The sequence below is a fragment of the Pelobates fuscus genome, chromosome 3 (assembly GCF_036172605.1).
Source record: "Pelobates fuscus isolate aPelFus1 chromosome 3, aPelFus1.pri, whole genome shotgun sequence".
Classification (NCBI taxonomy): Eukaryota; Metazoa; Chordata; class Amphibia; order Anura; family Pelobatidae; genus Pelobates; species Pelobates fuscus.
Window position 1 is genome coordinate 257,780,945 of NC_086319.1, and position 17,208 is coordinate 257,798,152.

The window sequence follows — 17,208 nt, forward strand, 5'->3', positions numbered from 1 at the left end:
CCGTGTTAATATAAATTAGCACAGTTACAATCCATTAATACAGTCCATGTGAGAATCTATATTAGACTTACTCAAAACAAAATATAAGAAGAAGAAACAAATGTGTATAAATATTCAATGTACAAAAAAATACATAACAGGAAAAATATATACGTCCACTGTGATTACTTCCTATTGAGCTCATTGCAGGCATACCCCGCTTTACATACACTCACTTTAAGTACACTCGCGAGTACAGACATTCCCGATCCTCTTCTGTCTGCGAGTGAACAGGAAATGGAGGGTTCTATTCTCGCCCGGAGCAGCTCAGTTCAGTGTCTTTGGGGCAAGAACTTTTCACATCTTCTGGCATGGCACAGGTTAATCATCTCAAATTTATAATGCCTACTCCTAGCTGAACATATATATTTTATTTCTGCCCCTACATTGTCCATATTCTGCAATCGGTGCCATCCAGTGACAGCGTTTTCACTGCCATTCTCTATAATTATAACTTAGCTGCATTAGCCACAATTCTAAGGATTCAAAGTTAAACCATAAGTGCTTAAAGTGATGAAGAGGTGTTTCTAAACCGCTAAGCTGCTAACAAATACAAAGGTTGTCAGATGAGTAAAAAACATTAAAGATAAATGGTACAATCTGGAATGAGATTTGTATTTTTACTGTTTGTTTTGACTGAATAAAAGAATCACTGGAAATCCGCAGTTACAGTATCAGTTATGCCTGTAAATGACTATTGCAATGCAGTACATGCATTCACTTTAAGTACATTTTGTTTCACATACATGCGCTGGTCCCATTGTGTACTTAAAAGTGGGGTATGCCTGGTACATTTTGTTCGAATGATAGTAAAAAGGTCCATAGAGGTAAATGTGTGCCTTATTATACATATATACATATATCTGGGAATGTATAGAAATATGTAGAAGAAATATATATAAAATTTTATTTTCCAAAAAAGCATTCTTGGAATGATTGCTTCTTAATAGAACTCTCTTAAAGGGCTAGATGTATAATTGAGTTTTTCCATAGAGGATGTATTCTGCAGAGAACTCTATTTATTTCTTAAAAACAGATTTATTTGGTCAGCATATTCAGATAGCTGATGAATAGATAAAACTATACTAAAAAGCTAATATATAAAGAGATTTTATTTATATATATATATATATATATATATATATATATATATATATATATATATATATATAATATTTTTTTTTTTTTTTCCTTTGGGAATGGAAGTGAAGATAATATATAGAAATAGAATAGTCAAAGAAATTGGACTTCTTCGTTTTTAAAAACTCCTTTAAAAAAACAACAAAAAAATAATTTGTATCCTAAGAATGCAATTTACTAACAAGTGGAATGCAAATATATATTCAAAGAAAGTGCTATGTTTACATTTGGGGTTAATCTGATACGCCAGTTGTCTGGCCTGGGGCACTGCTTGCGATTGCGTGGCGACAAGAGGACTCTGGACTCCAGAGTAGAAGACCTTTCACATCAACTGTCTGGAACTGATTGCGGGGTTGTTCGCCATTCGGAGTGTCACCAAAGGGACGAGTCATTGCTCACTGCTTCTACGCATGGACAATGTCTCGGCGGCAAGCTACATAAACTGATTGGGAGGTTCCCGATCCAAACTTCTGTCGGAACTGACGAAGGATCTCTACCAAAATGGTCTGGACAAGAACTTGTCGATTGTTCCTGCCTGGAAGGTATTCCGCTACAATCTAATGGCAGACTGGTTTTCTCGACACTGGAGAGACACCGGCGATTGGCAACTACACCCTTCAGTATATTAAATGCTGGATTTCCTTTTGAGGTCCCCTACACCTGGATCTGTTCGCATTCAGGGCGAATCGCCAAAGAGACTTGTTCTTCAGTTGGCTGCCGGATCCTCTCAGCGAAGCAGTGGACCCGCTACTTTTACATATCTCCATATTTCTCCTGCAGGATCCAGCGAGGAATCCACATCCGTTGGTATTAGTGGGTCGTCTGTCGCTGGTGGCCTGCACCATTTCCGGGGTTCCTGGGATGTCAGGACTATCGACAACGGCTAGAGAGTTCCTCTAGGGCGCCTGGCACCAGACGATCATATCTGCATGCCTGGCCTTCCTGGCAGGGCTGGTGTCTGGAGAGACGTTTGGATCCTTTACAGCCCCTATCGTGGCCGTCCTGAACTTCCTGGCTGAATTGTTTTTTCAGGGTAAATCGTATTCATGCTTTCCTGCTCGACCTCATCAAAGAAAGAGGAAGTGTGAGGGTCTGCCTGAGTGGTTTTATACTAATGTTATTTTGTTCTGATAAGTTATGTTAACCTCCAACAGCAAAGAAATAGTTTTCAGTAAAGAAGGTAAAGCAAATATTCGCCTCCTGTCTTTAATACATTTAGATTATTCCCTCACAGAGGCTAGAATAATCCCTAATTTAATATCCTAGCCCATGACAGAGCCACTTTAAGGTCTTATGGTAGCAGTGTAGGGTTCAAAAATAGTTGTTTATGGTTAGGGCAGTAGCCTGTAATTAGGTAAGGTATGCTCCAGTGTGTCAATTATTTCTGTTTTTATTATTTAAGGGACAGTCTAATCACTGTAAGCATTTGTATTACTCTTTGCAAGTGGCTTTTATGGCTTCAGTTTATAAAATGACTGCTGCTGTAAGGCAACCCCTCAGTGTTCTCTATCAGGCAGTTTATGGGTTGCCTGTGTCAGTTTGTAGCCCAACCCACCAAGTAATAAAACAAAAAAACTTGCGTTCAGACCCTTGGCACAACCGTCTTGCCAATGCTGCTTCTCCTTCCCAGCTGAGGTCTTTATTACTGATGCTCTCAGCCAATCCAATGCTTCCCCATAGGGTAGCATTGCACGGATGGTGCGCATGTGTCCAAAACTGCCTTTTCTCTGCAGTAGAGTGTTCCAGCTAGGCCTGATAAAATGACAGAGCACCACTCAGTGTGCAGCTGGCTTTGATTAGCGAATCCCCAGGTGGTCTATGAATGTAATCACGCTAAAATATGATGTTTGATCACTTTGAGTGATTGAAATATTTTTTTGTAGTGCAGAGCTCTGCAGTTGCACTTCTGCTCAGAATGGGGAATAGGCCCATCCCCTTTTTTTTTTTTTTTTTTTTTTTTGTTTCAATGTTTTAATACTTTTTTTTTTTTTTTTTTTTTTTTTTTTAATTGCTAAATTAGAATGATTTAGGAATCATACACATTCATGCTTGGACTGTTGAGATTTTTGATACTCATCATTGAGGTCCAGGCCCGGACTGGCCATCTGGCATACCGGGCAAATGCCCGGTGGGCCGCGATGGCCGTCGGGCTGAGGCCGGCAGGGGAGATCACAGGATCTGCCCTGCTGTGTGCCTCCATGGGCCGGTGGGGAGATCAAAGATCTCCCTCACCGGCCCACAGGCACTGACATGCGGCCGCCGGCAGGAGAGGGAGGAAGGCAGGAGATAGGACCGGCGGAGCTCTATCCAGCAGCTCCGCCGGGTCCTCTCGTGAAGTCTGAGTTGCCGCGGTTACCGCGTAAACGCTCAGATCTCGCGAGAGTGAACTCTAGCGTGCAGGCTAGAGTTCACTCTCACCACTGGACCACCAGGGAAGGAAGCATGGTCCCCCCCCCCCCTCATGGCAGAACGGCTCCCCCCCCCCTTCCAGGCTAAAGGTAAGATATAACTTTTTTTTATTTTTATTATTAATACAAAAATATATATTTTTATTTAAATACAAAATATATTCACACACGGCACCCAGACACACACGGCACCCCCAGCAGCCTCAGACCCACACAGCACCCAGACGCACCCAGCACCGTCAGACACACATCACCCAGACGCGCACCCAGCGCGCCCCCTCAAACACAGAGATATAGATATAGATTAAATAAAAAATAACCCTCAGTGAGTTAACAAAGAAAATTAGAAACCTAGAATGTGACGGCAGATAAAAACACCCACACCCAGACTGCGCCCCTCACACATACAATACGTCTATATATATATATATAAATATTTATTCACACTGCACCACTTCACACATTACGCTCCAGATACACGCTAGATCCCTTGATGTAGAATTATTAAAAAATCTTTATTGTACTTGTATTGAATTACTGCACTAACTCCATTTTAACCTGATACTGTGACAAATCCTCCATTTTGTCCTCATAACCTGACTTCTCCATATGAAAACTACATTACATGACAGAATTTCTCAGCACATCTAACACAATAGACAAAGACTGTATTCTCCATAAAGATATGACTAACCCAGGAACTGCTGAATTTCCCCTAACTCGCAACATAGTATAATTTAAAGGCCATGAGAACACAGTAGTAATGAAATGTTCTATTCATAAGAGACCTTGCACCTAACCACGAGATCTGACATCACCGACCGAGTAAAATGACGCTCAAGACCCCCTTGTCCCCACCCGTGTCTAAAATAATACCACCTCTTGGTGGGTGGACACGGAGCTAACCACTTCGTTTTTGATCCAATTAATTATATTGATAGGTGGACACTAATCCAGACACTTAACAATTAATCCAATTAATGATGTTTATTCACTGATATCTTGATAATCAATGATGACGAAAATGTCTCTTAAAAGGGCCTGCGCGCCCTCTGATTTTTCACTTGCCAATAAATTTCCTCGAAGTTATTTTAACCTGAACTCCGTGTGTCAGACTGAATTACTTCAGCGTATATACGCAATTCAATTCTTTTTAATTTGGACAGGAACAGATAGACATTTTAAACATTTTGGTTTACTGAAAAAGTACCATAACAACTTTACCCTATATGCACTCTTAATCCTCTATACACACACACAATCTCCTATACACACTCTGGGTCCTTTACACACTAGAACTCCTCCACCCACACACACACACACACACTGCATTCCTTGTCAGCAAACACGTACACCATTCTCTAAACACACCCTCTCTACAACCCCTACACACACTACGTCACCTATACACACACATACACTCGCTACAACCCCTATAACACTATCCCCTCTATACACAAACTCTCTACAGCCCCATGCCACACATATTACACCTGAAACACAAATTAAATTGACCTATTTACACAATACCACACCACACTGTACACACACGCAATCCCTCAAGCAGGCTCCAAACACATGCACCATACACTTTCCTGGCCCTTTTGTCCTCTGGTATCTCACTTGTGGAGACACCAGAGACAATTTAAAAGCAAACACAGCGCAAGCATGTTATTAAATTTGCTCGCACTGCGCAGAACAAATTCAGGGTCTTAGTGATGACAAAACACACCCTGTCTGGCCCCGCCCCCTTAGGGGGCCGCTCTGATTGAAAAATGCCCGGGACTAATTTTTTTCCCAGTCCGGCACTGGTGAGGTCTGGTGAGGTCCCATCTTGTTTCATTTCTAACATATTTATTTTAGTATATACTTGGTATATACTTGGGTGTAGCATCTAAAGATCTATATTTCTATTGAGCTTTTTGGATAGCCAGCTTGATTTTATCTACCTCTCCAATTTGTGATAATCAATAGTAGAGCTAATTTTCTGCAAAATCTGTTTTGTTATATGTGACCATATCCTGTCATTGGCAATACCTCCTACTAATATAGCTTTTATTTAGAATAAGGGAATGCAAAAGCTTGATTCTGTGCAGAGGAGCAGATAACAGTTTTCAAACCAGTTAATAAAGATTGTTGTGTTTTTTTGTTTTTTTTAAATTCAGTTCTCAGTAACCTGAAAGTGTGTACGGTGTTCTCCCTCTCCCAAAGTTCTACACAATGATAGCATACAATACATTAGATTTGAATTGTGCAACAAAAAATTTTATTATTCACTCGTATCTGTGGCTGTATGGTGCCAACACAAGCATTTGGTCCTATCTTTTGCTCCTAAAATGGCAGAGGTACATTGACAAACAAATTGTGCTAGTTCTCTTTACAATCTCTTCATAATAGTGGCTGTGCTTGGGGATCTGTCAAGAGTCTCTGTTGCCACCTTATATGGTTTTACTTATATTCTTAAGTTATAGCAATTGGAATACACCAAAGCTCTCAGGTAATATACTCAGAAGTGTGTATGCATTGCTATGCGTAGGGGCAGTATATTGTAATCTCTGCTCCCTAATGGAGCACTCTCATGTGCTAAATCTCTACTGTGATTATTTTCATTTTATAATAGAGGCAGACCATCTGTAAATTTGTATTCCTTATTTTCATTTGCTGCAAAATTGTGTCTGCATACTTGCTTTAGTCAGTTGACTGCAATAGTTTGTAATTATTACAGTCTCAGCTGAAACACTTTTTTTTCCCCTTAAACTTTGTGGTAAATGTCTTGTATTTTCTGTGTGCAGTGTTTAGTAATTTTTCTTCATTTTGGGAGAATCGTTGCTATAACATATTACCTTTTTGTTTTGGTGCATTAATTCAAAAGTGTGTTAAAGAAATGTTCTTATGACTTAAAACATTTTTTTCTTAATGTGTCCTTATGAAGGCTATGAATTCTATGACTACACTTATGACTATGGTCAAGGCCCCACTGCCTTCACAGAAAACTCTTGGCAAACCTCATACTTGACAAACCCTGGTAACAGGGCTACGCATTCTGGACTCTTCAGAGATGCCTCAGATGGAACCTTTTCGTCTGCTGGAAGGTAACCAGAAAACATCCTTATTTGATACCTTATACTTTCTGTTGGTGTTTGTTACCATAATGTTATCGTTAATATCCCAGTTTTTTTTCCCCTCACAATTCCCCCACCCTTTATTCTGCCTTCTTTATTTTTTCTAATTTATCTATTGCCACTTATTTGATGCAGCTCCTATGATGTTCCGCATCACTTTAAATATGGATATTCTGAACCAGATGTCCGATATGGTAGCAGGAGGGAGCAGCGCTTTTTATTGCCTCAACAGAGAGCAGTGACTGGAAACAGAGGATACCCAAGGGGAGATTTTGGTGCTTCTGCTGTTGAGAGAGGGTTGAGTCGACCCCCTCCTCTCTTTACACCAGGACAATTTCCTGATTTGACTGAACATCAAGGATTGAGAGCCTTTAAAGTGAACTCATGCTTTGGTGGTGGAATTAAGCAACAGAGAAGAAAGTGGAGTAGGAAGTTCAGAGTAAGCTAAACATCTGCTGACACTACAATTTTTTACATAGCTTTCTATGAGAGCCAACCATCCTCAAGCACAAAATCAATTGTATGTCTAACTTCTCTCAACAGTCTGTCCAAAAAACATCTCTTAAAGATGGAGGAGCTCCGGAGAAAAAGCAAAAGACACTTACTAGTACTGAAGACACAGATCTGAAGGACACTGACACTGAAGCAGGTGAGACCTGGAGGTAACATTTTTGTAGACTTTATAACTGAGACCATTAAGGTGCGAAGGAAGACCGCCACTAGAGGTGTATTTAACCCTGCAGTGGAGACATTGCTGTTTCTTCAAAACTACAATGTTTTGCATTGCACTGTTAAAACTAAAGGACTACTGCACCCAGACAGGAGATTGTGAATATTTTGAAGGCGTTGTAAAATGTTTGTAAACAAGTCTTGACACATAATCTAAATAAATAATTGTGTAGTATTCATTTTACAATAAATGACCCTTATGGGCAATGTAGAGACTTAAATTCAAACTCATAAAATGTACCGTCCAAAATGAAGAATTGATACTGTGATGTTATTCCAAACCAAACTGGTTCATACAATAATGAATGAACCAAAAATAGTGAGGTGTCACACTCACGTGTATAGAAGTCTTAAAGAACAGGCTCTAAACACCGGAGGAGTTTAAAGAACTTTTTTTTTTTTTTTTTTTTTTAAATCATGTTTTTGGTTTATACATTATTAAAAATTTTAATTACAGTATTGCACTTTTGTATATATTTTGTTATATTTGAACTGTACGCCACTTATGCAGACAAGAGGCGGTAAGTTCAATAAACTTATGGGGTTATTCTCCAGAACCTAGTTTTTTTTTTTTGTTTTTTCAAATCTCCCCAAAATATGCATCTAAATTGCTTCTCGTGTTTATCCACACTAGAATTTCTGATACTTATCTTTTGCATGCACATTTTGTGCCTAGTAGGTAAGCCCTACATTTAATTTACCTTTTTTATGTATGAAAAGCACCCAGAACAAATATGGACTTTGAAAATCAATGAGATTTTCCCAGGTGTTGAGGAATGGGTGTGTTTTAGTTTATAGCACAACTTGGTATTCCTCACACTATAAAATGCCTCTTAAGGGGCACTATAGTCACCAAAATATCTTTAAGAAATATAGAAAAAGGGACAGCGCTAAGATCACTTGCAAGTTTAAAATAATATTATTAGGAAGCAGCTAACCCCAGAAGTGGACAGTAAAAAAAAAAAAATCAAAAACAGAAGGGGTAGCGCCATAGAGTAATATGACCAATGGTACAGAGAGAAACAACTTAAATAGGGAAAATATGATAATTTACAGAAATGTCCAGATTTTAAAGTCCAGAGGTTGGATAAGTCCAACACTAGTATTCAAATATGGATGCAAGTTAGCCAGGGGTGGTATCCGGAGGTTCAAGCAGGATTCTTCTGTGGGGATGTCAGAGATGATCAGCTGTGGATCCGTATTGTGGAAGAAGAAAGGAGATGATGATGCAGTATATACTAGCAGGGTGTCAGGGTACCTGTAGTCTCTACCTCTGAGAGGGGTAGAGACTTAGACGTTTCTCCTTCCAGAAGGTCTATTTCTCCCGTTCCTCGCGGTTCCCTCGGTCGTTTACACGCCGGCCGCGAGGGAGCTACTTCCTTTTATAACAAGACGCTCAATAGCCGACGCCATGACGCTAATCCAGTCCGACCTGCCACTCAAGTCCGGAACACGAATCAGGACTCGTCGGAGGCGTGATTATTCTCTAGAGCCAGGGTATTTAATGGAGCTTTCTGCATTTGCTCATTGCCCTGTTGTGGTTCTAGCCAGTCTAGTCACACAGTGCTCTTGTATCCTGATTGTCTTTTGGTTTTGACCCGGCTTTGTTGTTACTCTCCTGCTTCTCTGTTATCCTTTGACCTCGGCTCGTCTCTCGCTTACCTGTCTTCTCCTTCCCTCGACCTCGGCTTGTCTCTGACCATTCTATACGTAGTTCTTACGTTAAGTCCGGCCATTCTAAGGTCCGGTATACGTATCCATCTACTCTTTGTACTCTGCGTGTTGGATCCCTGTCCCGATCCTGACAGGGAGAGTATTAAATGGATAAGATATGGTTCTACTCACGTTTTATGGAGCTAGAACTAGCTCCAGTATGGATAGCGTGCAGTGGTACAATCCCCACTTTAAAGGATATGTGAATATCGCTTCTCAGTTGTATGAGGACCATAAATATAAAAATAAACGACCAACACCTCTATTATTCACAAGTTTACTTCCCTTATGTCCCTCCCCAGCTGCCATACTTCACTACATATCCCACAATACACCACCCTATCACGCTTAAAATAGCCGCCGGTCACGTGACAGCTGCACGTTTTGAAATAAATTCTAATATAAGCCTCGTTTTTAATATCTTTATCAAGCTTCATCATCCATGTACCCATACTTAGTTGTTTTTTTTTGTTTTTTTTTAGCAATTTCAAAAATACTTACATTATTTCTGGTTTGTTTTTGATTTTTTACCCTTAAATGATGTCATTTTGGCACCAAATTTGTATTTTAGGTAATTACCATCACTCCCTATATAAACCCGAACAAGCCAGGTCAGTTTTTTTCCTTACCTCCACTTGAAAAAGCCTTTTAAGGTGAAACGCATTGTGGATTTTATTTGAATATTTTATTGTGTATATTGGTTACTTCCTGTGCCATTTTACAGTACAATATTCGCTATCTATATTCCTGGTATTTTAAACTGTGAGCACTATTTGTCGTTTCTTTTTATATTTTATGGTCCTCACACAACTGAGAAGCTATATTCACGTATCCTTTAAAGTGGGCATTGTACCACTGCACGCTATCCATAGTGGAGCTAGTTCTAGCTCCATAAAACGAGAGTATGACCATATCTTATCCATTTAATACTCTTCCTGCTAGTATATACTGCACCATCATCTCCTTTCTTCTTCCACAATTTGGATCCACAGCTGATCATCTCTGACATCCACATAGAAGAATCCTGCTTGAACCTCCGGATATCACCTCTGGCTAACTTGCATCCATATTTGAATACTAGTGTTGGACTTATCCAACCTCTGGACTTTAAAATCTGGACATTTCTGTATATATTTCATATTTTCCCTATTTAAGTTGTTTCTCTCTGTACCATAGGTCATATTACTCTGTGGCGCTACCCCTTCTGTTGTTTTTCCTTTATTGTTACTGTCACCAAAACCTCTTTAACTTAACCCCTTAAGGACTGAGCCAATTGTACAAGTTAGGATCAAAACAAAAATGTAAACAAAACCTTGAATTTGCTGTTCTGGCGTAATTCACCTCTTTCATATTATGTGCACCCACATTTATCATACATCATTTTGTTCAGGAGAAACATGACTTTCATGTCATATCAAATATTTGTATATTAAACACAATTTAATATGAATAAAACATAAAAAAAAAAGAGAAATTAAGAAATGTTTTTATTTTTTTATTTTTGCATGTTATTTTAACTGTGAATGTCACAATACTGTTAGCTGTTACTGCAATAAAGTACACATTTGTATTCAGCGATGTCTCACGGGTAAAACCATACCCTCAATGTATAGGTTTTATGGTGTTTTGGAAAGTTACAGGGTCAAATATTGCACGTTAAATTTTTTAGTTTATACACATTGAAATTTGCCAGACTGGTTGTTGCCTTTGAGATTGTATGGTAGCCCAGAAATGAAAATTGACCTCCACGATGGCATACCATTTGCAAAAGTAGACAACCCACGGTATTACAAAATGGGTCTTTTCTAGTCGCCACTTAGTCACAATCACTGGCCAAAGTTAGCATTTTTATTTGTTTGTCTGTGAAAAATGCAAACAACTAAATTGAGCGCTAATTTTGGCCAGTGTTTGTGACTTAGTGGCTACTAAAAAAGACTGGACATACCCCATTTGCAATACCTTGGGTGTCTACTTTTGCAAATGCCATCATGGTAATTTTCATTCCTGGTTTACCATATAATCTGATCTGAGTAAGATCCTTCAATTTGGACTCTCTTACTTAAATTATCAATATACTTGTTGAATTAAAAAAATATATGTCTATATATAGATACATATATGTATTTATAACATCATTCTAAATGTATTTTGAATTTAATATATATATTATCAAAATACAGTTATAAAAAAATTAAAACTGGTATATACATTTATTTACATTTATTTATTTATGAGATATATTATTAAAATACACTTATGGTGTATGTGTATATAAAAGTACTTGGGTTATATATATATATATATATATATATATATATGTGTGTGTGTATGTGTGTATATATATATATATATATATATATATATATATATTTTTTTTTTTTTTTTATTTCATTAAAAACTGTTTAACTTTTTTACTAAGCTTTTTGCAGGCATTAGGGGGACTACCTGAGCGCTCAGGCAGTCCCCCTGCAGGGAACCACAAGCAGAAATGGGATACGGCTGTACAGTCTATGGGGGGAACACACAAAGAAAAAACAATAGTGTGATACAGTGAAAATGTGCGCTTAAATGGATGCACTCACGAGATAGTGGAGATAAAAGAGCATTCAAGGCACTGCATAAGCTGGCTGTTCCGGTTATGTGATCGTGAGGACCCCGCGATCACATGGCCGGGGGATCGGGCAGAGGGAGGTCTGCCTGAGCTCCCAGGCATACTCCAGGATCGCGACTGCCGTCGGGGGAATGTCAGGGACCCGGTAAGTACAAAGGATGGCGGGGACGTTCAATGTTGCCCGCCGGCGTTTAGGACCGCCTAAAAAAGGACTGCATAGAAAGCCCACCGTCCTTAAAGGGTTAATGAAACAGATTTCGTATATAGATCATGCCCCTGAGGTGTTCAATTTTCTGCTATTTAGGAGTTAAATCCCAACCCATTCCTGTGACAAACAGCCTGCAAAAATCTAAAATATTACGTTTTAAAAAGGTATCATTTTCAATCACGTTAACTTACGTTAAAAGTTTTTCTCCTACTCTGTAAATTGTTTTAATTGCATGCAGGAGGCTCCTGCAGGGTGTAGCAAGCTAGTAATTAATCACAGTCGAAGATACCCAACAGAGAGCAGCACACATGAAGAGCTGGTCAGCCCCAGGACCTGACATGATCCACAACTACTGGATAAAGAAGTTAACAGCTCTGCATGAACACCTAGCAACAGGCTCCCACCCTGACTGGCTAACACAAGGCAGAACAATACTGGTCATGAAGGACCCTCACAAGGGAACACCACCATCCAACTACTGACTAATAACATGCCTCCCCACAACATGGAAACTCCTGTCAGGCATCATAGCCTCCAAGATCTAATGACATATGAGTCAATATATGAGCAATACTCAGAAGGGGACTGGAAACCATACCAGAGGATCAAAACCCCAACTACTGGCAGACCAATCTGCGACTACAAGAAAACCTATGACACAATGCCACACACATGGATACTGGAATGCTTGGCTCTTTACAAGGTCAGCAAGACAATAAAAGCCTTCATCAAGAAATCGATGAGCAAGTGGAAAACAACTCTGGAAGCCAATTCCAGGCCAATAACTCAAGTGAACATTAAATGTGGCATATACCAAGGTGATGCGCTATCCCCAATGCTGTTCTGCATAGGCCTCAACACCCTTAGCCAGATCATCAAGAAGAGTGGTTACGGATACAGGTTCAAGAGTGGAGCTACCATCAGCCACCTACTCTACCTGGATGACATCAAGCTGTATGCCAAGAATGAACGAGACATTGACTCACTGATCCACCTAACTAGGATATACAGCAAGGACATCAGGATGTCGTTCAGAATAGAGAAGTGCAGGCAGATGATAACAAAAAGAGGGAAGATGTTTAGGACAGAAGGAGTTAAAGTTCCAGAAGGTCAAATAGATGTAGAGAACAGCTACAAGTACCTGGGGTTACCACAAACGCATGGCAACCATGAGGAAGAGACAAGGAGGATAGCAACATCCAAGTACCTCCAAAGAGTCACAGGTCCTGAAGTCCCAGCTCAATGGCAAGAACAAGATCCAAGCCATCAACACACATGCCCTACCGGTCATCAGATACCCAGCTGGAATAATAACCTGGCCAAGAGAAGAATTGGTCACTGTGGATGTCAAGACCAGAGAACTACTCACTATGAATGGAGAATTCCACCCGAAATGCAGCACCCAGAGACTGTACACCTTCCGCAATCAGACAGTCCACAGTCCTGGATAAAACACAGAGCATCCACAAGTACATCACGAAGATACATAGTTACATAGTTAGATAGCTGAAAAGAGACTTGCGTCCATCAAGTTCAGCCTTCCTCACACCTGTTTTTTGCTGTTGATCCAAAAGAGAAAAAAACAAAAAACAAAAAAAAAAACCCCAGTTTGAAGCACAATTTTGCAACAAGCTAGGACAAAAAATTCCTTATTGACCCCAGAATGGCAGTCAGATTTATCCTTGAATCAAGCAGTTATTACCCTACATTGAAAGATTATATCCTTGAATATTCTGTCTTTGCAAGTATGCATCTAGTAGCTGTTTGAACATCTGTATGGACTCTGATAAAACCACTTCTTCAGGCAGAGAATTCCACATCCTGATTGTTCTTACAGTAAAAAAACCTTTCCTTTGCCTTAGACGAAATCTTCTTTCTTCCAGTCTAAACGCATGGCCTCGTGTCCTATGTAAAGTCCGGTTTGTGAATAGATTTCCACACAATGGTTTGTATTGGCCCCGAATATATTTGTATAATGTTATCATATCCCCTCTCAGGCGACGTTTTTCTAAACTAAATAGGTTTAAATTTGTTAACCTTTCTTCATAGCTGATATGTTCCATTCCTTTTATTAATTTTGTAGCCCGCCTCTGCACTTTTTCTAGTGCCATGATATCCTTCTTTAGAACAGGTGCCCAAAATTGCACAGCATATTCAATATGTGGTCTTACCAGTGATTTATAGAGAGGCAAAATGATATTCTCGTCCCGAGAATGAATGCCCTTTTTCATGCATGACAATACCTTACTGGCCTTGGCCACTGCGGATTGACATTGCACATTGTTGCATAGTTTGTTGTCTATAACAATTCCCAAGTCCTTTTCGTGTGTTGTTATCCCTAATTCGCTTCCATTAAGGGTATACGTTGCTTGTGTATTCTTTACGCCGAAGTGCATAACTTTGCATTTTTCAACATTAAATTTCATCTGCCATTTGAGTGCCCAGTCCTCCAGTCTATCTAAATCCTTCTGCAGCAAAGTAATATCTTGCTCACATTGTATTATTTTACAAAGTTTTGTGTCATCTGCAAACACTGAAACATGACTTTCAATGCTGTCTTCAAGATCATTTATAAAAATGTTAAATAGAAGGGGTCCCAGAACAGACCCCTGAGGGACACCACTTGCCACCTCTGTCCAGCTTGAAAATTTACCATTAACGACAACTCTTTGTATTCTGTTTTTAAGCCAATGTTCTACCCAAGAACAAGCATTTTCATCGAGACCGATTTCCTTGAGTTTGAACACTAATCTTTTGTGTGGAACTGTATCAAATGCCTTGGCAAAATCCAAATAGATCACATCCACTGCAACACCCTGATCTATACTTCTACTTACTTCTTCGTAGAACGCAATCAAGTTAGTTTGACATGACCTGTGCTTCATAAAACCGTGCTGATTTTTGCTGATAACCATATTCTTCTCAAGGAATTCTTGAATATTATCCCTTAATAACCTTTCAAATATTTTACCAGCCACAGAAGTTAAGCTCACAGGTCTATAATTTCCAGGCAAGGATTTTGAACCCTTTTTGAATATAGGAACCACATCCTATGGCTCCCAAAGATAAACCGCTAAGGGAATTCCTGAGACTTCCACAGATTAACAATGCAGAAAAAGAGGAGGTTCCTTGGCAAGACAAACCTCTCCATGGGATGTACCACCAGCAGAGTGCGCATGTGGCTCACATGACAAAATCCTACCAGTGGTTGGAAAAGGCAGGACTGAAAGACCGCACTGAGGCACTAATCCTAGCAGCACTGGAGCAGGCACTCAGCACCAGATCAATAGAAGCTGGAGTCTACCACACCAGGCAAGACCCAAGGTGCAGACTGTGCAAAGATGCCTCTGAGACAGTCCAGCACCTAGTAGCCGGATGCAAGATGTTAGCGGAGACACACAACCAAGTTGCTGGGATTGTGTACCGAAACATCTGCACAGAATATGGATTGGACTTGCCCAAGTCCAGATGGGAGATACCACAAAGGGTAGTTGAGAATGGCAGGGCTAAGATCCTGTGTGACTTAAAGATCCAGACAGAGAAGCAAGTGCTGGTTACAACCAGACATTGTGGTGGTAGACAAGCAACGAAAGACTGCAGTCGTGGTGGATGTGGCAATACCCAGTGACTATAACATCAGGAAAAAGGAACATGAGAAGGTGGACATATACCAAGGAGTGAAAGAAGAACTAAAAAGGATGTGGAAAGTGAAGGCTACAGTAGTCCCCGTTGTGATAGGAGCACTCAGGGCTCCCAAGTTGCTGGAGTGGCTTCAACAGGTTCCAGGTGGGACATCTGAGATTGCTGTCCAGAAAAGTGCAGTTCCAGGAACAGCTAAGATACTGCGCAGAACCTTCAAACTCCCAGGCCTCTGGTAGAGGACCCGAGAATGAGGAATAAACATACCACCCAGGAGGGGTGAAAAAAAATCAATTTTATGTGTGTAGGAATAAACAGCATTCCAAGGACTTGGGTAGATGAAAGTAAAACTTGGCTTTTATTTAATTCATAAAAATATTGTCTTTTCATATATAAATATATATAGACTTGCACACCTGTAGATGGGGATAATGCCCGGTGCTGAGTTTGGCAGAGTAGTATAAAAATATGGGAATAAATAAAAATAAATTTTCTCACCCCGTCTGGGTGGTATGTTTATTCCTCATTCTCGGGTCCACTACCAGAGGCCTGGGAGTTTGGGGGTCTGCACCGTATCTTAGCTGTTCCTAGAACTGCACTCTACTGGACAGCAATCTCCGATGTCCCACCTGGAATCTGTTGAAGCCACTCCCCCAAACTGTGTGTCACAGCCCTGAATGCTCCTATGAAAACTGGGACTACTACTGCCTTCACTTTCCACGTCCTTTCTAGTCCTTCTTTCTGTCTGTGTGTGTAATAAAATTTTTTTATATATATACGCACATTCTACATATATATAACTATTAACTATCTAATTTGATTTGATTAAAATTTGAGGGACCTGTCTGATAACCCAGGCAGACAGTCCAGAGCATTTTTAATTGGCAAGCCCTATATTTAGCCGTGGAACTTTCCAAAACACCATAAAAACTTTTACATGCGTGTATTGTTATACTCTGAAGACTTTGCTTAACACAAAGGAGTGTTTTAAAAAGTAAAACTTATCATGGTGTTGATATCACCAGTAAAAGTGCAGTTTAAAAAACAAAAACAAATAAAAATGCTAACTTTGGCCAGCGTTTGTGGCTACTACAAAAGACTGGAAATACCCTATTTTGAATACCCTGGGTTGTCTACATTTGAAAATGGTATGCCATGATGAGGTTAATTCACATCCCTGGGCTACCATGTGGTCTCAAAAGGCAACATAGACCCAGCAAACCAATCTGGCAAACTGAATTGGGCAAGCCCTATATTTAACCCCTCAACCTGCCAATGCACCGAAATGGCGCCGCAGAGGGAAAAGCCTCCCGCGTTCAAGAAGCCCCACGAAAATATATTGCATACATCTGAGAAGAAACAAAATGTGGCAACCTCTGCATATGCCCAGCAGCCAAACGGGACAAGCAGGTCAGCTGCGAAAGGCACACTGCATTAAAGCACACGGGAAGAGGACAAAGCCACAGAGGGACCAGCAGACCTTAACAATGGCAACACTAACCCGTCCTCTACCTGCTGATACCAGACGGAGCGGAGGAGTGCAAGAAACAAAGCCCAAAAAGGCGGTTATATTTAACCCCTCAATATTAATTTGTGTGT

General features: G+C 40.0%; 1 protein-coding gene across 1 annotated transcript in view; it reads left to right on the top strand.

Moving 5' to 3' along the window:
- The window catches only part of AKAP8L (A-kinase anchoring protein 8 like), a 34,552-nt gene that overhangs the window by 3,145 nt on the left and 14,199 nt on the right, over positions 1-17,208 (top strand). Inside the window, exons 2-4 of the mRNA XM_063448384.1 lie at positions 6,520-6,679; positions 6,845-7,148; positions 7,253-7,358. Coding sequence (XP_063304454.1) covers positions 6,520-6,679; positions 6,845-7,148; positions 7,253-7,358 — 570 coding nt within the window. The remainder of the gene's footprint in view (positions 1-6,519; positions 6,680-6,844; positions 7,149-7,252; positions 7,359-17,208) is intronic.